Source organism: Lepus europaeus, chromosome 12, assembly GCF_033115175.1.
Source record: "Lepus europaeus isolate LE1 chromosome 12, mLepTim1.pri, whole genome shotgun sequence".
Taxonomy (NCBI): domain Eukaryota; kingdom Metazoa; phylum Chordata; class Mammalia; order Lagomorpha; family Leporidae; genus Lepus; species Lepus europaeus.
In genome coordinates this window covers 37,926,147-37,948,802 of record NC_084838.1, presented here as the reverse complement: position 1 = coordinate 37,948,802, position 22,656 = coordinate 37,926,147, and the positions used below count along the sequence as shown (strand labels likewise).

General features: G+C 58.4%; 1 protein-coding gene across 1 annotated transcript in view; it reads right to left on the bottom strand.

The window, feature by feature from the left end:
- Nucleotides 1–13,688: 13,688 nt before the first annotated feature.
- PAX5 (paired box 5) overlaps nucleotides 13,689–22,656 on the bottom strand; it is a 181,566-nt gene continuing 172,598 nt past the window's right edge. Inside the window, exons 9-10 of the mRNA XM_062206963.1 lie at nucleotides 18,019–18,105; nucleotides 13,689–13,765 (exon numbers count right to left, since the gene is read on the bottom strand). Of these exons, the coding sequence (XP_062062947.1) occupies nucleotides 13,689–13,765; nucleotides 18,019–18,105 (164 nt within the window). The remainder of the gene's footprint in view (nucleotides 13,766–18,018; nucleotides 18,106–22,656) is intronic.

The following is a 22,656-nucleotide window of genomic DNA, read 5'->3' as shown; positions in this document are numbered from 1 at the left end:
CAGGAGCCAGGTGCTTCCTCCTGGTCTCCCATGCGGGTGCAGGTCCCAAGGACCTGGGCCATCCTCCACTGCCTTTCCGGGCTACAGCAGAGAGCTGGACTGGAAGAGGAGCAACCGGGACTAGAACCGGTGTCCATATGGGATGCCAGTGCCACAGACAGAGGATTAACCAAGTGAACCACGGCGCCAGCCCCTATATTAATTTTCAATCACTGCATAACAAGTCACCACAACAAAATCAGTGGCTGACAACAGCACTGGTTTACCCTCTCCCAGTCTCAGGAGCGCAGGCCTCCCTTAGCTGGTCCTCTCCTTGGAGCACTGCAGGGTGGGAGTCAAGGAGTGAGCTGGGGCTGCAGCTCACCCGGAAGCCTTGGGGTCCTCTCCCATGTCAACTACTTGGTGACTGAATCTGGTCCCTCATGGTTGTGGCGTGGATGCCCTCAGCCCCTCGAGGCTGCCAGCCACTCCTTACCGTGTGGCCCCCTCTCCTACCCAACACCCTGCTTCCTGGTGGTGGGGAAAGGGTAGCTGTTTTCAGATCTCTGCTTAGATTCAGCCCTTGTAGCTTCCCTTTTGTGTTTAAAGACATTTTTATTTATTCGAAAGGTAGAGTGATAAGAGCGAGAGCGAGAGAGATGGATCTTCCATCATCTGGTTCACTCCCCAAATGGCAGCAACAGTCAAGGCTGAACCAGGCTGAAGCCAGGAGCCAGGAACACCATCTGGGTCTCCCTTGTGAGTGGCAGGGGCCCAGGTACTCGGGCCATCGTCCTTTGCTTTCCAGCTGCATTAGCAGGGAGCTGGATCAGTAGTGGAGCAGCCAGGAATTGAACCAGTGCTCCAACATGGGACGCCTGGGTGACAGCTGGCGGCCACAATGCCAGCTGCCCTTTCTAATACTCAAAGGCAACTGACGAGGACCTTTGATTGCCTTTTCTGTCTGTGCTGATCCCCTAGGCCTGTCCTTCCGACTCCTGCACACAGCCCCCGGGCAGTGGGGAGCGTGGCCCTATTTCTTTGGCTCCTTCCCTCAGCCCTCACCAAAGACCACATTGCAATGCACAGGCTCCAGGTTGCAGAGTCTCCTTGCAGGGTGAGGCGCTTGGGATGGGGGTTCCAGCAGGGCTGTGTGAAGGCAGCTGTCCCCCTGCCTCACCCAGGGAGGTGAGAGTCTCCCACAGCCAGTGTGCTCTGGCTCAGAGAGGGAGCAGCAGCCTGCCTGGGGCTGGGGGGCGGGAGGTGGGGGAGAAACTAGTGTCTTTCCTGCCCCTGCAGCAGCCTGGAGCTGACCACCTCCTCCTCGCTCAGCCCGCTTGTATTTGCGGTGGGGACATTGGGGGTGTCATCGGACGGTCAGGTCAAGTCTCTGAACTGTCACCTCTCAGCACTGCAGGGGGTTAATGCACCATCTTTATGCTTCAAGTCTGGGCCTTGGCTGTGCAATTCTGGGGCGACAGCAAAACTCCCACTAAGCACGAGTGCCTGGGAGACAGGTGGTGAGACAAACACTAGCAGGTGTTCTTGCTCCCTGCTCAGATCCGAGAGGCCTGTGTTTAGAAGCAGGGCAGGTGATCGGAGTGGCCCAGGAGCCGGGCGGCTGAGGACAAGCCATGGAACTCCTTCATCTCTTCCAGGCCAGGAGGAAACTTGTTCTCCGTGTGTGGTGTCAGCTGAAGTTCAAGGTGAGGAGCAGGGCGCTGGAAGAGGAGCAACTGGGACTCACGCCCGTCCTCTCCTCCAGTCTGTCCTGGCCTCGCTGCCTCAGAGCTGGCAGCCACGAGCTGAGGGAAGCCGCGGCTGAGATCCTCCGGAATTCGCAGAGGTCGCCAATGAACAGCTCTGCTAACCTGTGCCCCTGGATCCCTTCCTCCTCACCGCACAGCAGGACCGAGTGTCTCAGCCACCCAGGCAGCGGGGGTGTGGCCGCAGGACGGAGCTGTGGCCAATAGGATCTGGGCGGAAGTGACGCAAGCCGCTGCTGCCCCGCCTCCCGGGGCGCGGCCCGCCACCTGCTGCCCTGCTCTGCAGGCCTGAGGCCCACGGACCCGGTGGCCGCCGCGTGGGAGGTGCCTGCCGGTATCCAGCGGTTCTGAGAGTGAGAGACAGGTGTCTGTTGTGTTGGGACACTGGGGTTCTGGGACGTGCTTGTTGGGCCAGCTGGCGTGGCCTTGACCGCACACGCGGGTTCGCGGGGTCAAGGAGAGGCAGCCGTGGTACGAGCTCCAAACGCCCAGGAGCTTCAAAGGCCGGCGGCGCGCTCTGCCGCGATGCACAGGGTCTCCATTGCACTTCCCAGAGAGGGCTTCTCGCCAAGCCCTCTTCAGGGGCCGTTCCTATCCACAAGGCCCATTTATAGAAACCACGACTTAGCGTTTTTGGAACTTGTTATCCTACTCAGCAGAGTCTGAGTCAGACGGCTTTGAGCTCGGACAATTACTGCTCTTGATTAACAACAAGAACTGATGAGCTGGCCTTTCCCGTGCTCGCAGCGCAGTCAGCCAAGCAGAAAATACCACTGAAGGGGAAACAACGGGCGGCGATTTTCTCAGTGACATTACGAGCCGTCGCGATATTTACACGTGTTTGTGGATAATGCGGAACCTCTGCTGCTAGCGCCTTCCGGAGGGTCCCGCAGGGCGGGGGGCCGTGCTTCCCACCCGACCTGGGCTCTGCGTGCCATCCCGCGACTGCTGGCAGCTGGCCATACGGAGAAACCGCAGATCTGGGGGTAGCCTGGGATCCCCGCCCTGGCCCTGTCGGGCCCCGGCTCCTCCCAGTGTCTCAGGGACCAGCACCCAGGCCGGGACACGAACCCTCGGCTCTGGATCCTACCATCAAACCACTCAGCCACAGTGTCGAGTGTCCATTTCTCTGCACCCTCCCCAGCGCTGTTTTAGTTCTTTTTGCCTGACTTATTTGAAAGGCAGAGAGAGAGAGAGAGAGAGAGAGAAAGGGAGAAATCAATCTTCCATCCACTGGTTCACTCCTCAAATGGCCACAACAGCAGAATTTCATATGGGTCTCTTAAGTGGGTGCAGGGGCCCAAGTACTTGGGGCACCTTTCACTGCTTTCCCTGATGCCTTAGCAGGCCGCTGGACCTGAAGTGGAGCAGCCAGGACTCAGTCTTGTGAGCATTGCCAGCAGGGGCTTAGCCTGCTGCACCACACCACCGTTCTGTTTCTTTCTTTTCTTTTTCTTTTTTTTTTTTTAAGACTTATTTATTTGTAAGTCAGTTATGGAGAAGGAGAGCCAGAGGCAGAGAGAGAAAGAGAGGAAGAGATGGATCTTCCATCTACTGGGTCACTCCCCAGATGGCTCACAACAGCCAGAGCTCAGCTGGTCTGCAGTCAGGAGCTTCATCCTGGTCTCCCACGTGGGTGCAGGGGCCCAAGGACTTGGGCCATCTTCTACTGCTTTCCCAGGCCAAAGCAGAGAGCTGAATCAGAAGTGGAGCAGCCGGGACTCAAACTGGTGCCCGTATGGGATGCCAGCACTGCAGGCAGTGGCTTTACCCACCATGCCACAGCGCCGGCCCCAGTCTGCTTCTTTAAAAAAAAAAAAAAGGGTCTTTGTGACCTTGAATTTTGTCTTCACACTTATATTGAACATTTACTAATAGTACGTGTTCATTTGTGAATGATCTGTGTCCTTCCACACATTTCCCTACTGAAGATGGTAGTATCTTATGATTGCATACAAAATTTTCGTATAAGGGGATCATAGCTTGTCACACCCCTTAGGTTTCTTTTTTGATTATTTGTATTTTTTAAAAGATTGATTTGTCTATTTGAGAGGCAGAGTTACAGAGGAAAAGGGAGAACCAGGGAAAGAGAGCTCTTCCGTCCACCGGCTCACTCTCCAAATGGCCACAATGGCCAGGGCTGGGCCAAGCCAAAGCCAGGAGCCATCCAGATCCTCACGTGGGTGGCAGGGGCCCAAGCACTTGGGCCATGTTCCACTGGCTTCCCAGGCACATGAGCAGGGAGCTGCATGGGAAATGGAGCAGCCATGACTTGAATTGTGCTCATGTCGGATGCCAGCATCAGAGGCCATGCCTTAACTCACAGCACCACAGTGCCAGCCCCTGGCATTTGTATTTTGTTAAGGTTTTTGGGACACATAAAAGTAAACAGAATCAAATATGTCAATCTTCTCCTTTGAGACGCTTCCATCTTTTTGAGCTTATGAAGTCCCACTCCACATGGAGATGTGAGACACGTAGCCATCTATAGCCCACTGGTCTCGTGCATGTTTTCAGTAACTCTGTACTCCACCAGAAATGCATCTGAATGTAGAGTGGGAGTGGGAGACTCTACCTGGGGGTTCCTGTGGGAGTTAACTGGGGGCAGAGCCTCTGGCTGGACACGCAGAGGGGACAGCACTGGGTGAGGCGGCATTGCACAGCCCAGGTGGGGTGACTGTGGAAGAGCAGAATGATCCTCAGGGGATGTTACCCCCAGATGTGTCCCCCCAAAATCTCACGTGGAAGTCCCAAGTGGCTCAGGATGTGACTGCACTTGGAGACAGGGTCTGAAGAGATCATTTATTTTTTGAGACTCAGAGTTACAGAGAAAGAGGGAAAGAGACAGAGAGGTCTTCCATCTGCTGGTTCACTCTCCAAATGGCCGCAATGGCTGGACTGTGCTGATCCAAAGCCAGGAACAGGAGCTTCCTCTGGGTCTTCCACGCAGGTGCAGGGGCCCAAGCACTTGGGCCATCTTCCACTGCTTTCGCAGGCCATTTGCAGAGAGCTGGATAGGAAATGGAGCATCTGGGACTCAAACCAACACCGATATGGGATGCCAGTGCCTAAGGCAGAGGCTCAACTTACTGCGCCACAGCATTGGCCCTGATAATTAAGGTTTTTAAAGAATTATTTTATGTATTTGAAACAGTGACTGGGTTGAGGGCTGGGGGGAGGTCACAGTAACAGGCCAGACCCCGCTCCCCCAACACAGCAGTCTCCTCACTCCCACGACTTTGTTCACACTGCTGCCTCCACCTGGAATGACTTTCTTATTTGCCATAAAATTTCCTGTCAAAGTCCTATCCACTCTTTTCAGATTAGAGCAAAAGCCACCTCTTCCAGGAAGCTTTCCATGCCCTCCTTCAACTGAATGGCATCCACTACTGGACCCACACTGCACCTGCCTTACCAACAGGTGACACTGGTCATGTGGTGCCTAGAATTCGGCTATCACGTCACCCGCCCCATGCTCCTGGGCAGTTCCTTCAGTATTGCACCCTCCTCTGGCCCCCAGCACAGAGATTCTGGATAGAGTTGGACTTTGAGGCATAAAATTTGAGGTTTTTTTTTTTTTTTGGTCCCAGCAGAGAAAACATCTTGGAGAGACTCGTATTTCTCACTTGGCAAAGCTTTCGGGTGATGCACAACATTTGTTTCTTGTAACACCATTGAGGCAATGAGGTTTTATGCCCATTTCACAGATGAAGACTCAAGGCTTCTTTGAGATGTCAAGAGACTGCTTAGATCAGCAGGAGCTGGAGCTGAGACTCGCACACAGCGCCCCCGAGGTGCCTCACCCCGCTCCAGAGGGCTCTTTTGCACTCAGCACCAGCATGGGAGAACGAGGGAGGGGAGGGCCGGAGCCTGAGGCAGGCAGCGCCCTGTGGCCCCCAAGGCTGTTGCGGGGGCTTGCTCAGGGCTGGCCTGTCCTCTGTCCTCCCCTGGCGGGGGCGGGGGGCTGCACCTGCCCTGTTGATTGCAGATGCTGACACCCCACTTCTGAGAGGGGCAGGTGGGAGGCGTCTTTCCCTACGACACCAGGGACCAGGGCTGTGGCAGCCTCAGGGACCAGAGTGCCTGCCCTACCTCACCTGCTCCTGGAGCTCCAGGCTCCAATTTCAGTTCCAAAACCTGGCTACTTTTCTTGGCAGCTTGTGCTCTATCAGGCAAGCACTGGGGAGATGAAGGGGCCCGCGCTGTGCTGTGGCCGTCTCTCCCCCAGGAATCACCTTCGTCACCATCCATTGTGGAAATGAATGGAGGCCGTGCAGCCTGCTTTATTAAATATGAATGAGCCGCAGTCCATGTACCCCACGCGGTCACTCACCCACTCCATCTCTGGCAATTACGGAGTTGCACACACTGTGCCAAGGGGCGCCAGGTCCCTGCCCACCCTTGCACGCTGACCCCACCCAGCAGGGGCAGGGCTCAGGCCTGCAGCTGCCTGGCCCTGATGAGAAGCCACTTCTGGGCTACCCGGCAGCCATATACACCCAGTTTTAAAGGCTTCAGGGCACGGCACCTCCCACAGAAGGATGGCAGCGCCCCGGGCTCTGAGTCCTGGCACTGAATAGCTATCAAAGCACTGAAATGACATTTCGTGTGGGGCCCAAGGCCAGGGCTCCATCCAAAGCCAGGAGCTTCTTCCAGGTCTCCCATGTGGGTACAGGGGCCCAAAAACTTGGGCCATCTTCTGCTGCTTTCCCAGGCCATAGCAGAGAGCTGGATGGGAAGAGGAGCAGCTGGGACTCAAACCGGCACCCATATGGGATGCCAGCGCCTCAGGCCAAGGCGTTAACCCACTGTGCCACAGCGCTGGCCCCGACTTCATTCTTAAGACTTTGCCTTTTAAATTAAAAAAAAAAAAAAGTAAGAGAGAGGAAGGGAGAGATACAGAGAGAGACTCTTTCATCTGCTGGTTCACTCCCCCAAATGGCAGAAATGGCTGGGGCTGGGCCAGGTTGAAGCCAGGCACTCCATCCAGGTCTCCCACTTGGGTGGCAGGGGTCCAAGCACTTGGGCTTCCCCGGGTACACGAGCAGGGAGCTGGATCGGGAGCAGAGCAGCCGGGACCAGACCCGTTGCTCCCCGCTGCGCCACAACGCCGGCCCCACGAGTGACCTCGAGACCATGCCTGTCCTCAGACAACTTTAAGTTCTGGGCGGTTGAGACTGGGTCAAGGGTAAACGCCTCAGGGCAGGTTCACTGTACACCATCACTGAGCATCTTCCCTGTGTTGACTTAAGCTTCCCCACAACCCACTGGACTGTGAGAGGGTGTGCGGGGCCCGGGTTGCCCAGGTTCCTGCTGTCTCCCAGGGCCGCAGACACAGCAGCTGCTGCAGCCATGTCTCTAGAATGAATGGACGGACTTCAGAGCTCAGGAAGCTGCCGCTCAGAGCCGGCCAAGGCTCCACGGCGAGTGAGGACTGCACATCCTGGGGCCTTGCGGGTGGACTTTGCCCGCTGCCCTCTGCCCACAGGGGTCCCTGCCTCCACACCGGTCAGTCCAAGCTGTCACAGGCCCTCTAGGAACCGGAAAAATGAAGGAGCTCAAGAGCCTTTTCTGAACTTAAAAAATTACTTTTATTTTAGGAACCAATAAAATTATGGCAAATATTTACAAATAATTATCTCACATAAAGTTTACATAAAACCAATTCTTCACAAGTAACAGTCACTCATGAAAAGACACACAGATATTGAAACTACGCCAATCTTATTGCATGTTTCTCCAACTAATCTAAAATAAAGGTGTTGCAGTCAATCATTTAACTTAAAACCACAAACTCCAGGTTTGACAAGAAAAATTTTTTTTAAAAATTAAACCAAATCCCCCCCCTTGTTCTTCTCCCCAAGTCCCACCCCCAGCCCCCTGCCCACCTCCCAACCAAAGAAAAATATGTCCAACATCTTTGGCAAATTGGCACTGCTGTAATTACATTCAAATAGTATCACACACAAAAGCAACACACGGCACTAAGAAAAAAAAAAACCACCAATATTTCAAGTCAGTTATTTCTACTAGAAAAAAAGAATACAAAACATACACATTTTTAAGAAGCATTTTTTTTTCAATCTGTTGGAGACCGATTATCTCCCACTTTCAAAGGCAATTCAATTGTGGGTTTTTTTGTTGGGTTTTGTATTTTTTTTTTTTTTAACAAGTAAGCGTCTATGCAGGCATCACAAACTTTGGCGGATACAGTAGATATGTATTTCTTTGATGCTGGAAATTCAGTCCCTAAGACAATGTCAATTGTCTCAAAGGATGAGAAGCAAAATCCATGTTTTCCTGGTAAGGAGCTCCATTGGCAATGTAATCTGCTCTTCTATAAATACTCAACGTCCAAAGGCCACTCGAGGGTGAAAAACCAGGGTAGCGTCTTCCAGCAGGAGTCGGGGTGAATACAGTCAGAATTCCACCCTCAGCCCACGCGTGGAGGCCCAGCTGCTGCGACTATGGGGCCCTGGCGAGGCCAGGCCCTCACTGCCTGCTACTAGCCACTGTGCTGGCGGCTGGGGCCGGGGCCCAGTCTGCCCCTTCCTGAGCCCCGTGGCAGGCCGCTACCAGGTCTGCTCCCCCTCTGTGACCAGAGGCAGGGAGAGCAGGCAGAAACTGGCAGCGGACCCCGTGCTTTTTCTGAGCTTCAAGTACATCTCAGGTGTGGGTATGCGCACCCACGCAGGTTCCTGTGCACACAGCAGGGGGAGGGAAGGCAGAGTCTGAGGCTCTGAACTTGGCAGGGTGTTTAACATAGACTCAGGATTTATTTTCTTTTTAGCTTTATAGCAATTAATTGGCTATTGATTGGTTGGAATGCTCAACTCTCTGTTTCCTCAAATACAATAAAATAGTTTCATTAAAATGTATTCATGCTTGAAAATAAGGGAGCCATCAAGCGGTTTCCTTTCTGTTCCACTCCAAGGGAAATGCACCGTTTGTAAATCAAAAGCCCATCACCCAAATCATCCGTTCTTAATGGTGCTTTTGGAGAAAACGAGGGACGTGACCAGGAGCATGGCTATTTGGGGGACTGGGCAGGGGCACCCAGCGGCCACCACCACAGTGAAAGGTAGATCAGGGTTACAGCAAGTGAGGCTGCAGAGCGGCCCCTCCCATGGACCCCAGAGTCAGAGGGGGCACAGAACTGCCAAGCCCCTGCCCCCTCCCCCCCTGAACCAGGCCCAGAGCTGTCCAAAGCTGGAGGGCGGGTTCCTGCCCCATGTCTCCTGTCACCTGCCAAGGGCACTTCCTGAGGCCCAGTCTCTTTCAGAATTCACTGTGATGCGCCCACTAAGCAGACGTGCAGCTGAGTTTTCTCCTGGGGCTGCTCGGGGAAGAAAGAAGACTGTGTAGACTAACTACACACACCGTCCAGCTCATTGTGACCGGGACATCCGCTACACAGGCCCCTCTGGGCTGAAATCCTGCATGGCAGTGATGTGGTTGGTTCTGAGGTCCACGTCTTTCCAGGAACTGGGCTTGGGCGCTGAGAAGTCAGCAGACAATGAACACGAGACCTGGCGCCCGCTCCCCAGCCAGGCGGCACTCACCAGCAGTCCTCTGCTGCTGCAGTCCTTGGGGACCTGGCTGACAGTGGCAAGTGCCCATCAGCACTGTGGCACCCTCATTAATATGCAAGAGGGAATCCTGGGCTTGGGGACAATGGGCTGCAGGGGCTGCCAGGAGTTGTGGCCTGTCCAACTTTTCCAGTGACTACCTTGTTGCCTAGCCTGAAACCTCTCCGAGGTCACAAAGAGCTAAAGGAGTAAATTTAACCAGGAGTGCGGCTGCGCATGCCTGCAGTCTGTCAGAGGTGGGCTCCAGATGGGTGACGAGGCCAAGGTTGTGGGCCGGCCTCTTACCAACGCTACCATGGAGCTGATCTCAGTGAGTGCAGGCTCCCCCGGATCCACCTTGTCTAACCCAAGCCTGGACTATCCAGGGGCTCAGTGCTTTCTCTACCCTCCCGGGAACGGCGTCTCAAACACAGCTTGCTGCCAGCTGTCTGTTGGGAGTGCTTGGTTTGTTTTGAAGATTTGCTCCCCAGGGCTTAGCGCTAAGTTACAGCTGAAATGCCATCTGGAGGCCGGGGGTGGCTGCTAAAGGCAGTGCAGGCAGTCTGGGGTCTGCTTCTCATAGAGGGCTTTCTCCCTCATGTCCTGTAGCCTCGTCCAAAGCTTGTCCCCTATCCAGGAAAGGCCCCCAGCAGTTTCCAGGTTCCCACCACTGGCCCCCGGCTTCAGAGTTCTCACAGTATACAAGAGCTTGGCTGGGGCCTGGGGAGGTGGCAGAGCCCAGGGTTGGCCTGGTTGTGCCACACCCTGAAGCCCATCTGCACCTCCACCTCCTCCTGACCTGCAATGCAGAATAACGGGGGGTGTGAAGCAGCAACGGGGCATTGGACAGAGACTGGAGGTGACAAGCTGGCAGACAATGGGTCAGCTCTGGCTACCAGTGCTTTAAACATTTCCACATTTGAATGTTACGCAGTGCAGCAAGCGCCCTCCTGGGTGCCTCGGCTCCACCACACCACGTGGCCACGTGCCCTGTCTGGTGGTGTGAGGTTCTGCCACCCAACTGGCCCAGGAAGCAGTTGGTGCAGGGTTCTTCAGATTGTGGTTGCCAGGCCTCCTGGCACCTGATGGCCCTGGCGAGGCCACTCCTGCATTTGGTCACAGCCAGGCTGGGGTCTCTTCCTAAGTGGGCAAAGTGAAAAAAAGTGAGCTCTTGAGCCTGGTCCTTGGAAGTCTGAGGAAGCCCACGTCCACGCCCTGCTGCAGGTCGTGGAGTGGCCCTGGACAGGCTCCAATCCCCGCTGAGCCTCAGACTGGAACAGAGAAGTCTGGATGAAGCCTCGGAAAAGCTGCTGTGAACCTGCGCAAAGACGCGGCCGCTGTCGGCGTTACTGGGACTCACACTGGGGCTACAAAGCCACCAACCCCGGCCCTGCCTCCAGCTCCTGGTCTTTCCTCACTGCGGGCCTGGTGGGTGAGCATCTTTGAGCCATACACCCCCAAACTCTGGCGAGAGAAGGGGGCCCGGAGATCTGCTAACTCACTTCCCCTCTGTCTTCCCATGTGAGCCCCAAAGCTTAGCTTCCTCATCCAGAAAGTGGATGTGACCTTTGCCCCACCGAGTGGCTGGGGGTCGCAAAGCACCGTACGATGTCAGTTATGAAAGCGCTGCTCCTAACTAGGGCACTTGGGAACGGGGCGCTGGGTTTGATATGTCACCAGATTTCCTAGATGGAGCTGGATGAATGGTATGAAAAATGTTCACAAAATCCACAATGTCCTTTTTCCAAAAGTCAGAGCTGGAACACGGGCTGAAGGCCCGGGGGGGCAGTGAACGCCCCAGGCCTCCTGCGGCGATGCTGGTGAAGCCCCGGGCTGCTGTGTCCCATCCTGAATTCATTCTCTGGCATCTACTCGGCGGCTGGCGTCTTGTGGAGCCCTCCTTCCCAAGCCCCCGCTGGTGCGAGCAGGTGTGTGGGAGAGAGAAGATCTGTGTGCATCCTGTGCGCTTGTGCTTCTGCTTGGCAGCCTGGGCACCGAGTGCTTGTCTGCTAATCACCAATTCCACCTGAGGACCAGCAAGGCCTCGGGTGAGGGAGGCCAGGAGGAAACAGGGAGAGGAGGCCGCGGTGGGGCCAGGTGGGCTTTGTAAGGAGGGAGGGCGTGCAGCATAGGCTGCTGCCAGGGGGTGGGGAGGGCTGACTTCCCACCAGCCTGAAATCAACAGGAGGACCCCAGATCCAGAGATGTGGGTGAACATCACACAGGGCCCAGCGGAGGGGCCGAGGCCCGAAAGGCTCTTACTGAAGACCCCCAAGCCCGCCACTTCCTGCCAAAGGGAGGAGCCAGGGAGTGTATCTTCTCCCACCTCACCCAGGTCTCCTGGCTCCTGCAGGTGGGCGTGGTCTCAGCTACCTCCTCTCCTTGCCTAGCAGGTTCCAGGGGGTAGGTGTGCCTTCTGTGAGCTTGAGGCCCCACAGCTGCTGGCGGCCACCTCCTGTGGCTCTCATGGTGAACTTTTCTCCCAGGGTTGGGGTGATGGAGGAGCTCAGCCTGCGCCAAGGGCGGGGGGGCCCGAGTCCCAGCCCACCCCGCCAGTCCCTGCTTGGGAACCCCATCTTGTTCAGCCTGTGCCCCACCACCCTGTGAGGATGCTGATGGACAAAACACATGGTGCTGGCCAGAGGAGGCGTGCTTGGTCCCCCGCACGGCCCAGGCTTCCTCCGGCTGAGCCTCAGTTTCCCCCCGAGGGGAGCCAGAGTAGGTCGTTGCCAAGACCCTTCTGGTTCTTCCCAAGCCTCTGAATGTCGCTCCCCACTTGGTCCAGGTACTAGAGGACTCGGCCCCACCCCCACAGTCGCCTAGGAGCCGTGTCACAGCTTCAGCTCTCTGGGAGGAAAGATGAGATGGAGGGAGCGGTCAGGGGACTGCTATCCCTAGGCAGCCGAGGCTCAGAGAGGTGAAGGGGGCTCTGAGGCCCCACGGCGAAGCAGAGGTGAGGCCAGGCCTCCCAGGCTGTGCCGTCTCCGCCGCACCTCTCTGTCCACCTAGTGACAGGCAGACACTGGGGACACTGCCACAGGGGAAGAGCCAGCCTGCTGCCGCTGCTGCGCTCCAGCCCAGCTTTGCAGGGACGCTGCGGTGAGCTGTTCCAAGTTAGCAAGAGAGATGGCAAGGAGTGGAGTCCCCCAGAGAAGACATGGTGGCACCGAGTACCTCTGCTCCCCGTCTCACACCCATCCTCCCTGCTCGCCCTGCCCTTCCCCCCAGGGAGGGCTTCCTCTGGCCACCCCACCCCATGCTCAGCCGTGACCCTGCACGTCACCGCTCCTTGGATCAACGGTTGGGCACACACTGTGCGAAACAAGGCATTGGCTCCCACTGCCGCACCTCTGCACCCAGCCACAGGCCAAGCTCAGAAGTTCTGGCTGACGGTGGTAGGTTCTTGTGGCCCTCGGCACAGGAAAAGTCCTCCTTGTTGACCACAGTCTGTGCTGCTGGGCCGGAAGCCACTCGCTGGGGTCCTGGAGGGTGGGTGATGTGTCCACGGTGATATCCGAAGTGATCTGAGCCTGGGCGCACTTCAGTTTGGTTCATTGGCTCTCCGGGCGTCAGGAGCGCCTCCGTCACCTCCACCCCCAGTGCCACAGCCCAGAGCAGTGATCTCCCGTGTCCCGTCCAGCCCTGACATTCCAAATCCCCCTGCCACCAGCACTCGATGCCACCTGGCTCTAGGTCAGCAGCCAAGGATGCTCCCAGACAGGCTCTTCGAGTCCTCTGTTCTGGAAAGGAGTGGCTCGCACTGCCTGGCCCCGGGGGAAGGAGGCAGAAGCCAGGGCATCACCCCTGGGAGATGACTCTCAGGGGAGGCCTGCGGTACAACCAGCCCAGGAGACTCCGAGTCAGGGTGTAGGGAAGGAGAGTTGAGCAGGAGGCCGAGCCCTGAGCTGGGCCAAGGCAGTCTCTGACCGGGGCAGCCAAGGCAGAGGTGTCCGCAGTGCAGGATGGGTAACGGGTGAGGCCGCAGCAGAGCAGGAAGGTGTGTACCTGGGGGCCGGCGAGGTGGCAACAGCAAGCTCTGCTGTCTGTCCAGGCCGCGGGACAGATGGACAGACGGTCAACGGCAGGGGAGGGGCTGGGCTGCAGCTGTCCCTAGAATAGTCTGTTGGTTTGCAGAGACTCAGTCACCACTGGGAGAAGCTCATGGAAACAGACAAGTGTCCCAGAGTCCCACTGTCCCTGCCAGGGAACCTGGGAGTCCCTGGCAGGGGCAGGGGAGGGAGGGAGTCGTGGCGAGAAGGTTGCTGTGGGGGGACGGTCTTGTTGGGCCCCTCTGGTTGTCTTGGGTGGGGGCTAGGAGGCTCTGGCCCTCAATGATATGTGACGGAAGTGCTCGGCGCCCGCCGGGCTCCGCGGGTCAGTGACGGTCATAGGCGGTGGCGGCTGCGGGTGGGGCGGCTCCTCGGGCAGCAGCGCTGTAATAGTATGGGGAGCCTGGAGGAACAAGAGAGGCCGCTGTGACGGGGTCCAGGGCCTGCTGTCCACTGTCTCCCCACCTCCGTCCTCCCGCCCCTTCACCCGCTCCGGGCTGCCCTCCTCTGATCCCCGGCTGTCCTCACCACCCACACGCCCCACAGGGCCGCGTGAACCTGACCGCAGGTAGCAGACCACTTGCCCGTGGGGGGCCACAGGGGTGCTCCTGTGAGGGCACCACGAGAGGAGGAGGAAAGCACTCTGCAAACTTTAGTTCTTTCACTGTCCACCCCAGCCCATCAGGTAGCAACTATGAGTCCCCTGGTTTCACAAATAAAGAAAAAGGCACGAAGAGGTTAAGGAACTTGCCCAAGGCCACACAGCTGGTCTGTAACGCCTATCGGGAAGCGATCCCCTCCAAACTCAGCCCAGGTCAGCAGGTTCACAAATGGCCTCCCCCAGCGCCCAGGAAGGCCGCTGCAGCAGTGGCGGGTGCAACGTCTGGCCATCCCACAAGGCACCAGTTCCCACCCCACGCCCGAGTTCTCGTATTCACTGTGATGGGGTCCTGGCTGCCTCCTGTGTTGCCTCCCGGGCCAGAGCCCTACCTCTGGGACACCTTTCCTCTGCTCTCTGTTGGGTGGGCTGGGGACGGCTTCAGGAGAGCCGCCGGTGGGCATCAATGGTGCCAGCCCCAGGTCCTGCCTGCAGGTGGGCCAGGGCAACCACAGGGGCTGCCCCCACAAGGGAACCCCAACAGGTTCCCTAGAGGATCCTGGCTGCCTCCACCCCGGAGCCACTCATGCCCCTCCCAACGCCAGACCACTGGGCAGGTTCAGCGTGAGAGTTTGCATTTACAGAGAGAACTGGAAACCTCGCTTCACAAAGCACTGTCTTCCGGGGCCCGCTAGACGTCCACCTGGAATAAACGTGTCCTTCCTCCTCTCTAATTCACATGACCATCCCCTAACTTCTTGACATAGTCATTCTGCCAGCTGCCTCTCTGACCCGGCTCCCATTCCAGTCCTGATCGATTTTCTCCCAGCGGTCCTGGGTGCAGTTCACTGGCTGGTGGCGTGCAGCGAGCCCTTGTCTTCACTCATGGGCTCTGCTGACCCCCGCTCTGACTGTGCTTCTGTGGAGGGGGCTTGAGCCAGGCTGGCCAGGGTGCTGGCAGCGACGGCGGGTGTGCCCACTGGCCCTGCTGATCTGCAGGAGCTCCAGGGCAGGTCTGTGCAGCCCTGCACCCTCCCCCGAGAGCAGAACTGAGCAGGCTGGGTGCCCCTAGACTGAATCCCCGAAGGACGCTCCCCACTAGGGCCCTGAGGGTGCTGTGGGCACGGGCAGGCTGATGGGCGTGAACCGGCCTGCAGCTCCATGCAAGGCTATGCTGGGCTGCGTCCCTGCTCCCTGGAGGCTCCGGCAGATCTCGGGGGATGCCGGGGGCGACTGAGGCCCCAACTGGTTGAGGGCCTCTGAGAGTTCCCAGATCGCAGAGCCGGGCAGCGGGAGCCATGGGAATGTGTCCTCCCGGTTTCCCTTTTCTGCTAAGGTTCTGCACGTGACCCCAACTGGGCAGGGAGAAAGGGACGCAGAGGCTGCAGGGCTCCACCCACTGGGAGGGTGACAGGCCTGCACTTGGAAGGTGGCAGGGCAGCATCCGAGGCCTGGGGGGGTTGGGGGAGCTGCAGTGAGGGCGCTGGCTGGCGGCACTGCTAGGGTGGCGCTGGGGATGTGGCTGGGCGCTGTTCCAGGCTGTGGGGCCTGTGCCTCCTGAAGATTCTGGGAGCCCCTAGACTCCATTAATAAGTCTGTTTTCTGCTAAAATCAGCCAGAGTGGATTCTGTTGTTTGCAGCTTAAAGTCTGACAGACGCACACACCTAGGGTAACCTGTCTTTCAAAACAGCCAGGAGCCTTTCTCAGCAGCAGCCCCGGCTTTGCGGAGACCAGCTCGGGATGGAGGGAAGAGCACCGCACCACACCACACCCTGGCTCTGGGGCCAGGCAGACCTGAGGTCCGGATCTGGCTTTGCCACTTGAATTAACGAACCTCTCTGGGCTTCACTTTCCTCATCTGTACACCAGAGAAGTGACACCACGGGCTCCACAAGAGGATAAAACGAGGTAGCCCACGCCAAGGGTTGTGCCCAGTGCTGGGGGCAGTTAGCCAGTGCTCTTTACTGGAACGGAGCTTTGAGTCCTCTTCCTCCTCTCCACACTGTGTCCGCCCCAGCCCTCCAGGCCCTGGGACGCGGCCTGCGTCGTCTCCGTGCGAGGCACACAGCCCAGGTGCGGGTGTGAACTGGATGCCCTTCCAGCCTGGGCAGCAAAGCCTGGGGCGCCATCTAGCACCCCCGCCCTGTCCCCCTGGGCGCCTGGCGGCCCACACTCCAGCTCCACACAAGGGGAGCCCTGAATGCCGCCCCGCCTGGCGTCCGAGGTGCCTCATCTCCAAAGGACTCCCGCGCAATGTCCTCCCAGCGCTCTGCCTCTTGAATCCCCCAGGGGAGTAGATGAAGGCCACTGCTGTCCTGCAGCACAGCCCAGGCTGGACTTCAGCCCCACCCCCCACCCCACGACACCCTGGGGCACTACGCTGCCATGTACACGGCAGCCCCATGGCCTCCTGGGGGCCACATGCCCACCGGGAGGAAGCATTCCTGCAGGCTGCCACCCCCGCCTCCCTACTGCCACATCCCCTGTGTATCTCCCAGCAGCACTGGCACCAGGGCCCTGCCCGAGGCCTTTTGCCAGCAAGGGACCCCAGGCTCAGGCCTCAAGAGCCCTCCCCTTGCCCCATCCCTGTGGGAAGACACTGGCTGGGATAGAGCTGACCGGGCTGGCCCCTGCCTCCTGACCTGACAGCTGGGCCAACTCAGAGTCAGCTGAAGGAAAAACATCAGGTTCGCAGAGACCCCGGTTCAATACTTAGAAATGATTCTGATCAAAGCCCAAACCAGGAGTCTGAGAGGAGGTCAATCGGCAGATTTGGGCCCTCTGGGAGACTACAGATAACGAGCGCCCACCGGTTGTGTGGGATGCTCACCGTCTCCCGCACACAGGGGCCTGCAGCACTAATTGGCATCGTTCCTGATCTCACCCACAAGTTATGCACAACACAGCGAACTGCTCTGGGCAGCCCGGGTCCCAGGTGCAGGGCATCACGGCAGCGAGCAAGGCGGTGTCCATAACATGCGTATGTCCTAATCGCCACGCCAGGACTGGGACGGGGCCGAGGCGGAGACTTCCCGGCCTCCTCTGAAGCCCTGGGGCTTGGCACCCTGAGTTTGAAGATGCCAAGATATTGCATTTCTGAAGAAGTCTGTTTCTCAGTCCTAAAATAATTAAGGATCCAGGGAATTAACAGGCTCTCACTTAAGGAGGCCTTGTTAAGCTGGACAGGCAAACCTGGTGGTCTCACAGGGCCCTTCCGCGTCTGACCTTCCACTGCTCCAAGTGCAAAATTCTTAACCGATTGCCAGGGGAGGAATTGGTGGTGCTGCCCGCAGGCTGATGGGCTGGCTCCACCCCCTGGGTGAGTGCCATCTATGAGCCCAGGGCCCCTGCTTCATGTTCCAGAATTTTCAGCCCCACCTGGCTCTCATCAGCTGGTTTCATGTGAGTGTTTTTCAACAAACCCAAAGGCTCTTCCTGACCCTGTGAGGGCTGAGTTAGTCCTGCTTGGCCTCTGGGGTGCTGACATGCAGACAGCATTGGCACCAGTCAGGGACAGCCTGTCAGTTCAAGGCTTGGGTACAGGCTGGGGACCAGTCGAACTCTGAGTGGCATCCTTGGCAGGCCTCAGAACAGCCAGTTCCCCACTAAGCTGGTCCTGGTGGTGTCCATGCAGACATTATTGATCAACCACAGAGCCTTGGAGTTCTTATCAACACAAGTTCTCCAGGCAGCCACTACCAATCCATCCAAGTTGGCATCTCTTCTGCCTCTTACAGAGCTCTCACCTGAATACAGGACGATTTTTAGGCAACACCACACACTCATGGACAGGTGCTGTCCCTCCCCTCCCCTTTTGCTCCCAACGCTCTTTCTGCTTTTTGTTCCCCTTCTGTGCTGCTGTCCTTGATCCACAAAACATCCAGGGGTGAGATGGGGCTAGAGCATGCTCACTGCCCTCAGGCCCCCCGGGACCCCCATGCCCCACCCCACCTCAGAGACCAGACCTTAGGATGTTGAGGGGCCCAGCCCGGGGAGAAGGTCTGGGCAGGCAGCCGACAGCCCAGGGGCCCCGTGGCGCCTCTCTGCCAGTACTCACCGAGCAGCCCTGGATTGGGGAACCTCCAGGAGTCATTGTATGAGGAATACTGAGGGTGGCTGTAGGGACTCCCGGAAAACTCACTCCCTGCAGTTGGGGGTGGGGGAGAGAAACAGAAACCGAATGTCAGCAAGTTCTGAAAAGGCCCTGGGCGCCGCCAGCCGGGGTGTGGTAGCTCTCTCCTCTTCCGTGAGCTGCAGGCACCTATAAAGGCAGGTCGTGCCCATGCCCTTACCAAGAGGGTGGCCGCCATCAGCACTGTATATTTCCCCTGAACCCCTTCATATCACACGTGGGTCACAGAACTCCCATGCCCTCAGTGTCCCCTGAGGTACTGGCCCATTTTACAAGTGAGAAGACTGAGGCTCAGGTTCTCTCATAAAATGGCCTTGCTACACACTGCCAAGTCCAAGGCCCCCGACCACCTGGTTCTCAGTCCTGACTTCCGCTCCCTGGCCACACCTGAGGGGCTCTGGCCAGAGAAGCCAAAGGGACCTCAGCTCTGGTCTCGCCCTCTGCACTGTCAACCCGGCAATGCCTGCTCCAGGCAGGGAGAGGAGACGTACACCCAGGCACTCTTCCTGGAGGAGGAGGATGGCACTCAGTGGAAATGAAGGTGCATGGGCCGTGGGGGGCCTGCTGGGCCCCGAGAGTCCCTCGCTGTGGCCTGGCCACTCACGGGGCGCTGCTGCTGGCCTTGGGCACCTCCTGGGCACTCCCTGCAGCCCCAGCAGGGCCGGTTCAGCACCAGCCAGGACAGAGGGGAGTGTAAGCATCCTGTCCTTTCGACCCTTGCTGCCCATCCCCCACGGCACCACCGCAGGGCTGGGAGTGCCCGAGGCCAGGCTTGGGCCCTGGATCCTGGCTGGGTGCCCAGCGGCTGGCTGAGGGTATGCACACAGAGGCCCGGGGGCAATGCATGGAGGGCTGGCTGCCCAGGCGCCCACAGCACGTGAGCCCTCCCCGCCTTACACAGCCCCACAAGGCCACCTGCGGCCCGAGTCCCCCCAGCAGGCTTCGAAAGCGCCTCCAGGGTGCTCCCAGGAGGGAGGCAACCAGAACCTAGCACCAGGGTGATGCTCTTTCCGGCTGCGCTGAAGCCCAGAGGTGGGGCCTGGGCGGGGCAGGAACAATGAAGCCGGACCTGCTCCTGCCAGCCTCCTCCCGCCTCCAGATAGCCAGAAGCACGCGCACACACACACACACACGCACGCGTGCTGCTCCTCCTCGGGCCTCTCTGGGGGCCACTCCCAGCCTGACAGGCTGAGCCTTGCAATTCTCTGTTTTTTATGCCTCAGTGGTCAGGGTGTCAGGCTCTGGCGTATGGAGGGAGAGCACTGGTGACAGTGCGGCCCGCAGCCCAGCCTCGGCATATCCATCAGCGCCACACGCCTCCTCCGGGGCAGGGCGGGGGCGGCCGAGAGACAGAGCAGCCTGGAGAGTGGGGCGGCCGCCCTCCTGTGTGGGCCGTGGGCGCTGTGGGCCGCCCCATCAGACGCACTTCCTGACAGCGCTGGGCTGGGCCCCGGGGCAGAAGCCAGCTCTGCAGCTCCTCGTAGCAGCTTTGCTATTGCTGCCAGGCCCAGCACCAAGGCTGCCTCTTCCAGGAAGCCTCCCTGGTTGCTCTCCAGCCCCTAAGAGTGCAAGCCTTGGGTCCACGTGGCTGGAGGAAAGTAGCCAGACAACTGTGTAACATGTCTCCCATGCCCCAGCTGGCACTGGGTCCCGGAGGCCAGTGGCTCCTGCCTCCCCTGGACAGCAGACCTGAGTCAGTGCCGCCCACCATTCCCAACCCTGCCCCCACCCTCTAGGCTTACAGCACCAATGACAGTTACTCAGACACCCCTTCCTCCGTGAAGCCCTCCATCCTGCATTGTCCCACAGCACCACATTTGCCCTACCCTGTGGTGTGGGAGCGCCTGGTTCCTCTCTGTGCCCCAATGTCACCTCCACCCACCAGCTTAACGCCCAGTGCTCAGCAGACAGTGACGCGCCCTGGCCGCCCCGTACCACAACGCCCTCCCATGGCTGTCCACCAGGCTCTCGCTCACACCAGCTGCTCTGGGAGCCCTTCCCTGACTGTCGCGTTCTACCAGGAGACCCCTTCCACCGCTTCCCTCGCTCCTACTTTCCTTTCCTTCTGAAGAATGGATCACACAGCCCAGCCTCCCCGTTTCCAGGCTCGGCTCATTCGTTGTCTGCCTCTCCCACTAAGGTACAAGCACCTGGGGGCTGTGAGCTCACATCTCTCCCCCGACCTCCAGCACAGGGGCCGGGCACCGGCAGGCACAGGGAACTACTTGCTGAATGAAAGGAGGGCAACTGGGCAGCACTGCGGCTCAATAGGCTAATCCTCTGCCTTGTGGCACTGGCACCCCAGGTTCTAGTCCCAGTCGGAGTGCCAGATTCTGTCCCGGTTGCTCCTCTTCCAGGCCAGCTCTCTGCTGTGGCCCGAGAGTGCAGAGGAGGATGGCCCAAGTGCTTTGGCCCTGCACCTGCATGGGAGACCAGAAGCACCTGGCTCCTGGCTTCGGATCAGCACGGTGCACTGGCTGCAGCCCGCTGGCCGCAGCAGCCATTGGAGGGTGAACCAACACTAAAGGAAGACCTTTCTCTCTGTCTCTCTCTCACTGTCCACTCTGTCAAAAATAAATAAATAAATAAATAAGGCGGGTGGGCAACTCCTAAGTCAACCAGGACCTGCTTCCAGAGCCGACTTTTCTAATGCAGGTGGCGCTGGCGTTAGCACCCACTGCCAGGGGTACTGAGCACCTGCTACGCGCCAGGACTCAAACTGATTTCTCTGACTTCATTGCCCACCACTCCACCCTGCCTGTTGGTGGAGGAAATGTACCCAGCAGGCACCCAGTGTGCTAAGTGTCGTGGTGTGGTGGGCACCCTCTGCAGGAGACCTTGTCCTGTGAGAGTGATGCACTCTGGGTAAGGAGAACTTGGCATATGTGGGGCAAGAGGTTGATCTAGGGCCTTGGTGCAGCCATGTGATTATAAGTGTTACACAGGAAGCTGGCCGAGGGTAGGGAGCCCTCACTGCATGAGACATGGGGGAGGCCAGGTCCTCCATCACCAAGGAAACTACCTGCCTGTAGACCTGGCCCTGCCAGGCTGCAAAGCTGGCTAGGCAGTTAGCAGACCACCCAGGCTCAAGCCCACATGCTACCACTGGACCCCAAGGGCCGCAGTCAGTTTGGCACAGAGGCAAGGTATCAGGGCTCTGGAGCCAGACTTCATGGGTTCAAACCCTGGACCTGCCTCTTCTTAGTTCTGTAACCTCCAACAGGTCGTTCAGCCTCTGTGCCTCCACTGGCTCCTTAGTAAAGCAGGACATGAACAGGCTGCGGCCCAGGCCGTGCGGTGGGTGTGGAGACCACTCAAACTGACACGGTGCCTGGCACATGGTGAACACTGAGCAGGTGTCCGCATGGCAGCAATGACCCCGCACCGGTCACCAAGGCCTGCTGGGCCTCCAGAATCCCATTCATCCCCCTGGCAACCCTGTGGGGCCCCCAGGATGGAACAACTATCTACATTTCACACGTGAGAAAACAGTCTCGGGAAGGGGGTGGAGTTTGCTGGGCCAGGAGGTGAATCAAGGCCGTGTCTTCCAGCCCAGCACTCTCCTGCCTGTGTGACGCCCCCTTCCTGCCCTGGGCCTCTGCCTCCCCATCTGTGAAAGGCAGATCGGGCCAAGCAAGGTCTAAAGGCCCCTCTTGTCTGTGGAGCCTGACTGCGCTCAGCAAGCAGGGGGCTCCTAGCGGGGGAGGCCTGAGCTCCCCTGGGTGTGGGGGGTGCAGTCCTTGTCCCTTGCTTGAATGCATCACATCATCTCCTGTGGGGAGCACACACCGGGACCTCACAAGAACCGCTTCCAAAAGTGACACTGGTCCAGCCCAGGGAAGGCCTGGGGACAGCACCCCGAGGTGCCTTCTGGGCTGCAGGGAAGCGTGAGGGCCCGGCCTTGGAGGACGGCAGGACTCTGATGGCACAGGAGGCAGGCAATCTGGCCACCAGCAGAGGCCTGGGGGTACGGCTGGCCAGGCCCTCCAGAGGGTCCCAGCAGAGGCAGCCACAGAGCACGGCTGCTGGGGGCAGGAATGCTGGGGTTTTCTTCCCCACAACCAGGACCAGGGAAGACTTCAGACCAGGAGCACCACCGGCCCGAGGACAGGCTACGGAGGCACGCCTGGGGCCACGGCCTCCTCCCAGGTGGCTACTGCCACGACACAAGTAAGAGGACAGAGCCTGGGGCCATGTAGCCGTGATGTCCACAGGCACAAAGTGATGTCCCTCAAGTGCAGGGACAGCGTTTGCAGGCCAGGAGAGCCCCTGGTTCTGGCTTTAGCTGGAGGCTCCAAGGTGCAGACAGCAGGCCCAAGACCAAGAGCACACAATGGGCACCTTTGCTGTGCACCCAGCACAGGGGATGCCAGTGGCCCCCGGCCTTCTATGAACTGGTCCATGAGTCAGCATCACTCAAAAACACTGCCTTCTCAAACTGGGAGGCCTCTGCTCTGTGTTCACGGGCACTTCAAAAAGTTCTTGGAAAATGAAAGATAATTTTGTTTTCTTTTTTTTTTTGAGGGGGAGTGGGAGGGAGGAGGGGAAGGAGGGAGAAACCAC